Source organism: Sinocyclocheilus rhinocerous, unplaced genomic scaffold (assembly GCF_001515625.1).
Source record: "Sinocyclocheilus rhinocerous isolate Xijiao unplaced genomic scaffold, SAMN03320098_v1.1 scaffold1878, whole genome shotgun sequence".
In the NCBI taxonomy this organism is placed as follows: Eukaryota; Metazoa; Chordata; class Actinopteri; order Cypriniformes; family Cyprinidae; genus Sinocyclocheilus; species Sinocyclocheilus rhinocerous.
The window spans coordinates 128,557-135,741 of NW_015630544.1; the positions used below are offsets into that span (position 1 = coordinate 128,557).

Here is a 7,185-nt window from a genome sequence, read left to right on the forward strand (position 1 = left end):
AAACACTTAAAATTGCTCGCTCTAGGGCAAGAAATCAAACTCATCGAAAATAGATACAGTACATTTGTCATAAATATTACTCCAACAGCTATATGGAGTGTTTCAAGTTACTAAAAAAAGCTTTAAATTAAATTACTATAATTAAACCTATTATATAGGCCTTTAAAATTCAACTCCAACCCGAGGGCTTTACATCCTGTGGAAACAGAGAGAAAGAAATACATGTAGTCAATTATTGCTCTGATTCGTGAAATATTAATGTGATGAAGTTACAGTTTTACACACAAAATCTTTACTTGTCACACAATTTCTGAACGCTGACACTTAACGCCAGAAGCACACACCAAATCTGCAAAACCATACGCTAATTCTGGGCTTTTGACTCAGTTTTCAATTTCATAAAACACTTTTTGCAAAACACAACACACAATTCTCTATGTAACACACACAAATACAGGAATTAATATTATGGCAAAGGTGTTTGCAAATGTTTGCTTTTGAGATGTGTTTGTGATATTTGCTTCATTTTGCAAGAGATGTGAGGCATTTTGCATTTTGTGTGTGCAATTCTTGGATTTATGTGTAAAGAAAAGAGGCAAAGTTATGAAAATGTGTGTAAGCAGTTGAAAAAAAAACTGTAATAAAAATGCATTTCCTCACCCAGTTAAGATGCAGTTTCTGGTTTGGATGTAAACGCCGGTGTAAATGACCTCACATCGCACAACGTTGTTGGAGAAGTCAGACTCGGGCACCAGGAAGTCTGGATTGACTGTGACCTGGGCAGGAAGGGAAATGCACATCAACAACAGGATCCGGTTCGGAAAATGTCTCTACATCAGCTTTATTTCTCACACCTCGAGGATGTAGTTTCCAGGAGGGACGTCTGTGATGTCGATCCACTGGCAGTCGATGTTGGCGGCGTATGTGTCGTGGCAGCCTGGACTCAAGCCCTGAAAACACAGCAATAATAACTCTAGCAAACCACACACAACGAATATGAGCAGCACACATTAGTTAGAACTTGTTAATTGAAATTGAGCTAAAAATAAAATAAAACAGGAGTAGAAAAACTTGAATGAGAATTAGGAATCAGAAATGTATTACTATAATATTTCTATTAATCAAAACACTAAATACAACAAGCACAAATTCATGTCAACCAGGGTAATTATTGTCTAAACTGAAATTGTTTATTTTTTGTTAATTGAAATAATGCTGAATTTAAAATAAAATATAAATATGAGAACAAAAACGTAAACTAAATGAAAATTGGAAATGGTGCATTTGCAACTAACCGTAATAATTGCTGTATGCAAGAATACAGGAATAATAATTCAATAATAAGCAATAATATGTGACCCTGGACCACAAAACCAGTCATAAGGGTCAATTTATTGAAATTGAGATTTGTTAGGATAGGACAATATTTGGCCGAGATGCAACTATTTGAAAATCTGGAATCTGAGGGTGCAGAAAAATCTAAATATTGAGAAAATCATCTTTAAAGTTGTTCAGATGAAGTTCTTAGCAATGCATATTATTAATCAAAAATTAAGTTTTGATATATTTACAGTAGGAAATGTACAAAATATCTTCATGGAACATGATCTTTACTTAATATCCTAATGATTTTTGGCATAATAGAGAAATGGATAATTTTGACCCATACAATGTATTGTTGGCTATTGCTACAAATATACCCCAGCGACTTTCATCCAGGGCTGTTATCACTAAAACTAAAAGTGTTACTATTTATTTTTTGTTAATTGAAATAAAGTGGAAATCAAGTCAAATAAATTACAAAATAAGATAAAATATAAATATGAGATGAAAAACTTTAATTAAATAAGTAAAAACTAAAACTGAAAAAAAAAAAAAAAAAATTAAACCTTAATAGTAATATAAAAAACTAATAAAAATGGCAAAAGCACATAACGAAATTACCAAAAGTTAAACTAAAATTAAAACTGGGAATTAAAAATAAAAGCTCATTCAAAATATAAATAAAAGCTTTAATAGTATATAAATACTACTAAAATTCGATTATTTTTATCATTTTTATTAATATTTTGATTATTTTGTCTTTATTTTAATTAAAGTCATTTTTGTGTTTTTGTCATTTTTATTTATTATTTATATATTTTTATTTCTTATTTTAGCTTTAGTACATCAAGTCAAACTGGCAAAATAATAATTTTTTTTAAATTTTTTAAATTTGATTTCATTTCAGTTAAAGTTTACTTCAAGCAACGACAATGGTTTTTAATGGTTTTAATTTTAGTGAACTAATAACCCTGCTGTTCGCTGTGGGAGACTGTGATGTGTGTGTGTGTGTGTTTGTACCTGTGTGTGTGCGGTGCAGGCGTATCGGCGGTGAAATCCAGGATCACAGCCCGTATCTTCCAGACAGAAACTGGCCTTGTGACCCTCTGCGACCTTCAGTCCGGTGTTGATGTCCAGCAGATCATAGTGACTGAACGCATCCATGCTGTGATAGTGCCTGTCAGATACCACACAGATCATGCACTTCTCATGTGTTATGATTAACACCGCTATAATGATTTGAACAAACACCTTTGCAACCGCATAGCAACCCACTGAAATGCATCACTCACATAGGATTTATAAAACACAGATCCCATTCGAAATTCTGATTCACTCTGATTTTTAATACTAATAAATGTAATTTTTTTTATTGAACAATAATGTATTTTATAATATTGCTGTTGCTGTCATTTTATAATAAGCAAGAAGCATGCATTGCAGTGATTGCAATACAGTAGGGTTTTTATTATTTATAATTTTATCATAATTTCTAATAATAATAATCTCATCACCCTGCATCATATTTGCTGCATGAAATCCAATACTTGTTTCTTACTAGTAATTTTGGGCTGCCGATTTTAAAAACATTATGTTTTGCTGGAGAACGTCACACTTTAAGACAAAATATGCGCATTTTGTAGCATTTTTGCGGTGAAGACGTCTTGTATTCTCTATTAATCAGCAGAAAAACACCACGAGCACATGATTCCTGACTGAATCTGAGCCAGATCACAGCTATCTGTTTGATTCCCAGCCCATTTTCACATGTATGATACTATTTGACGCCTAATCCTGATGTCAAGGTCAGAATTATGGCCAGAGACAGAAGAAAATGCAAACATGAGCCTGATGTTTGTTTTTTTTGCTGCATCTGTGTTGATGTAGTAAGTATTTGAACATATTTTTGCAGATTGAATGTTAAATGATACATTATGAAAACTTTTTTTTTGGAACTTTTGAGTGCTTTTGTTATTTTGATAAGTGCATTAAAGCTGATACATACATTTTGTAAAAAAAAAAAAAAAAAAAAACTGTCATTGAAAGTATTATTGATATTTTTAATTCAGCATAATCAAATGAGGTAATATTATTCTTTTTTTTTTTTTTGCAAATCATCTGATTTTATTTCGATTGATTATTATGTGATTAATCAGACTCACTGATGACAGCTGTGCCACTCCCACTGATGTCTGGGTTTGACGGGCAGAAAGTCAGTCGTTCCCATGTTTCTGACCTTCTGTGGGAAGCGCAGCAGAACCCTGTAGTCGATGTCTGTGACTGTGGGTCTGTATGCAGATCTGAAAGATGAAAGACGGTGGAGGATGAGCTCATGGATCACTGGGTGACGAGAGGTCATGCATCCAGCCATACTGATGACTGCACCGCAAAAATAAGTCAAACAGACCATCTAAAAGCTCTCACCAATATTCAAAGCATGCAAAATTTCATTTTTAGGGTACAGCACGCCTGCTTCAACATGGTAAGGCATTGCAAACTCAAGGAAAAGTCCTCAGACACTTTCAAATCTTTGAATATGATTGCATTATATAACGAAATCTCTCAGTGTGTCTGAAGTCTCAGTGTGTTTGAGTCAGCTGGTGTTTTGGTGGTTTTTAGTGGATGTATGAAGTCAAGTTCACACAAGGGTCATAGTAGAAGAAACCACAGGTCTAAATGTATCATAACTGTTAACAATTACGCATGATATCACATTGCATTATAAGGTGCACAATTAATGCATTAAAATAGCTCTTTAATGCATTATGTGTTAGAGACTTAGTGTCAAATGTTTTGCTTGAAAAGTGTTTGTACAATTAATGACATTTTCTTTAATAATTTGTATCTAATGCGATGACATTCAGACATTTTTAACCCTCACGTTGTGTTCTGGTCATTTTGATCCGGAGAGGATTTTCTTTTTCCCGAAATGCTATTTAATGCTATTGCATTGGACTAAAACTTACTGACTTTGCTCACAACTTTCCCTCCAAAAATCATCATTTTTGTACTTTTTGGGGATTTTATTCCCAATGTCTTATACACTTGTGGTGTTCCTGGTCAAAAATGGCCGATCTATGAAAAAAGGCTTACAATTATGTCTCATTATATGATATATTATTACCAAATATCGGATTTAATCTTTTTATTAACTTGTTTTCTTTTCTTTTTGCAACTGATTGGTTATATGCACCTCAGTTTTTGAATGAACATTGCCAAAATGATCCACAAATAATGCTTTTTTCACTCAAAAACTGATGTATAAGTTCAGATAATATGGCATAATAAAATAGTAAATCCATTCAGGATTTACTCTGGAATATTTCCTCTTAACTCTTTTCATTACTGAACAAACTGATGTCACATTCGTTTTGTTAAAGCAATACAGGAAAAAGTCCATGTTCTTCAGAGAGTTAGAATATGTTTAATAAATCATCAACAACATTTACAGTATAAAATGCGTCTAGTTTGAAATACACCAAAAATCCCTATGGGGTCCTGGGGTCTGTTTCATAAACAAAATTTCAGATTTTTTGAAGAAAAGAAAGAAAGAAAGAAATAGACATATTTTGAAAAAATGTCATTAAAGTAAAAGAGAGACACATAAAATACTATAAAATGTTCTATAATGATATAGCCTAGACCTATAAGTTTTTTAGGATTCTAAAATGAATGAATAAATAAAGGTTTTGAAAAAAAAACATTAGTGCAAAAGACAGACACAAAACAAATACTGTTAAATATTTACGGGATATTGTCTCAAGTTTTTCAGGATTCTGAAAAAAGAAAATATAGGTTTGGGGAGAAAAAATCTGTAGTTTATGCCATTTATGACCGGGAACACCAAATTAAGTCAAATATTTTCAGCACAACACGAGGGTTAAGTGTGACTTAAGTGTCTAAATATTTGTTACGGTCGCTGACTGTAACTGGACACAGATCATAATTCATAACGCACCGCGCCAGGCAGTTCTCCTCCGCCGCGCACCGGAGCGCGTACATCTGGACGCGCTGGATGTAAGAGCCCGCCTGGATTGAATATGGATCTGGCACAAGATCCGGCAGACCTGCAGACGAGCACAACATATGCATACACTAAAACACGTCTGTTTGAAACAAATCCCACACATTCCCCCATATGTTGAGGCTAAACTCGTCCTTTGCGCGCAGCTCACCGTTCTGGAAGTATCTTGTGCCGTAACCGGTGCCAGGCGGCGCGCGGCGCGGGATGACCGTTCTGCCGCCGGGCGGATAGATGTTATAGAAAACCGTATTCCTGTTTCGCGGATCATCTCCTGCCATGCTTTCAGACGTGGTTCCCTGCTCTGCATTTGGAGTTTGCGCTCTGGAGAGCCCCGCTTCATTATAGTTTCCATTAGTTAAAGTGTTTGAGGTCTCAGTTGGCGCTTCCAGGTGTTGGAGATTGGCAACCGCTGGCGCCCTCCGTGCGGTAATTTCCCCTTGAGCCGGGGCTCTTCCGCCGCCGGAGTATTCGGTGGCGTTGGATCTGGATCCTGGAGCTGCTCTGAGCCGCTGACGCACCTGCATTTGTCTGGCGCCAGGTGCGCGGCTGTTGGCCGCGATGTACTGCATGCGATCCGGACCCAAAAGCGCGGTGTTGCCGCTACTTGTGGCCGCAGAATCGGACGCTTCCACTCGAATTTGCAAGGTCCTGTCCCGGACAGCATCTCTATTGCTACTCAGAAACACCCTGGACTGTCTTCTGGACGCCACCGGTGCGTGATACTCCGAGCCGGTGCTCATTAAACTGAACACCTGGCCGTTATTGACCCACTGGATCCGGTTCCTCCAGGGCGCGGAGTTTTGCGCGCTGATGAATTTATTCAGTCCTTGAAGTAAATAGAAAACCAAAATCAAGTTTGGCATCTTGAGATGCATTTTAGAGCTGGACGGTCACTGATGTGGGCTCCCAGCACAGATGTTCCTCTGCCAGTGGATGTGGGAGTCTGAGGTGCGTAAAAGGCATAGCTTTCTCGAGAGACTGGAAACGGACCGAAGAGCCGCGGAGGGACATTTATCAAATTGTGGGAGTTCATGCGCGCATGCACAGTCAGGGAGACTCGCGCTTAACTCTTTCCTAGCCGGACAAACAGCTGTCTCGTTAGTTTTGTTAAAGCAATGCAGGCAAACCTCCATGATCATTGGAGAGAGTTTGACTGTGTTTGATAAATGATCAACATTTAGCTACTTGAAAATGATAAAAGTTATGCAGTCTCTGATAAAAGTTATGCAGTCAATGGAGTCCTGGGCTGCAAATCTGGAGCTTTCTTTATGGAAATGATACTCAAGTTTTTCAGAATTCTTAAATTAATAAATAAAAATAAACTAAAGCAAAAGAGAGACACGAAACAATTTTTAGGAAAAATAAATATAATGTATAAAATAATAATCATAATATAAATTATATAGACTTATATGGCTTTCAGGATTCTGAAAATAAAAATAGATTTTTAGGGGAAAACGTTTTTCTTAAAACAAAAGGGAAACAAATCCAAAACTATTAAACGTACTGTTATTTATAGGAAATTAATTGATCAGAATTCATAAATAAATAAAGTAAATAAATAAATATTTTTTTTTAAATGCTGGCATTAAAGCGAAAGAGACACACAAAAAACATCCTGTAATTATGGTGTGTGTGTTTGGGGTGGCGAAAAAACAAAAAAATAAAAAAGTTAAAATGGTTAGCCACTACATAACTGAAATTGGCTTCATTATTATTTAGCACTTTATTTATATTTGTGGAAAGACTGTATTCGTCTGTAGTAAACGCTGCACTATGGCATTCTGGTGAGATGTTTGTGAGCTGCTCTTCTGACAGCACCTACACAACAAACAAAC

At 35.9% G+C, this 7,185-nt stretch overlaps 1 protein-coding gene across 1 annotated transcript; it reads right to left on the reverse strand.

The window, feature by feature from the left end:
* Positions 1-656: 656 nt before the first annotated feature.
* Positions 657-6,309, reverse strand: LOC107740551 (protein-lysine 6-oxidase-like). Its single transcript, XM_016552996.1, has 6 exons — positions 5,499-6,309; positions 5,282-5,390; positions 3,486-3,623; positions 2,344-2,500; positions 855-950; positions 657-776 (listed from the first exon to the last, which is right to left on the reverse strand). The coding sequence occupies exons 1-6, from the start codon at positions 6,220-6,222 to the stop codon at positions 657-659; spliced, it is 1,344 nt and encodes a 447-aa protein (XP_016408482.1). The 5' UTR covers positions 6,223-6,309.
* Positions 6,310-7,185: the final 876 nt, after the last annotated feature.

Bases quoted from the DNA above. Each gene is read 5' to 3' on its own strand.
- LOC107740551 (XM_016552996.1), bottom strand. From the start codon at position 6,222: ATGCATCTCAAGATGCCAAACTTGATTTTGGTTTTCTATTTACTTCAA. The intron at 3,624-5,281 runs GTGCGTTATGAA...TTCATCTTTCAG, and splicing joins GAGGAGAACTGCCTGGCGCG to ATCTGCATACAGACCCACAG. The intron at 777-854 runs GTGTGAGAAATA...CTTCCTGCCCAG, and splicing joins CTGGAAACTACATCCTCGAG to GTCACAGTCAATCCAGACTT.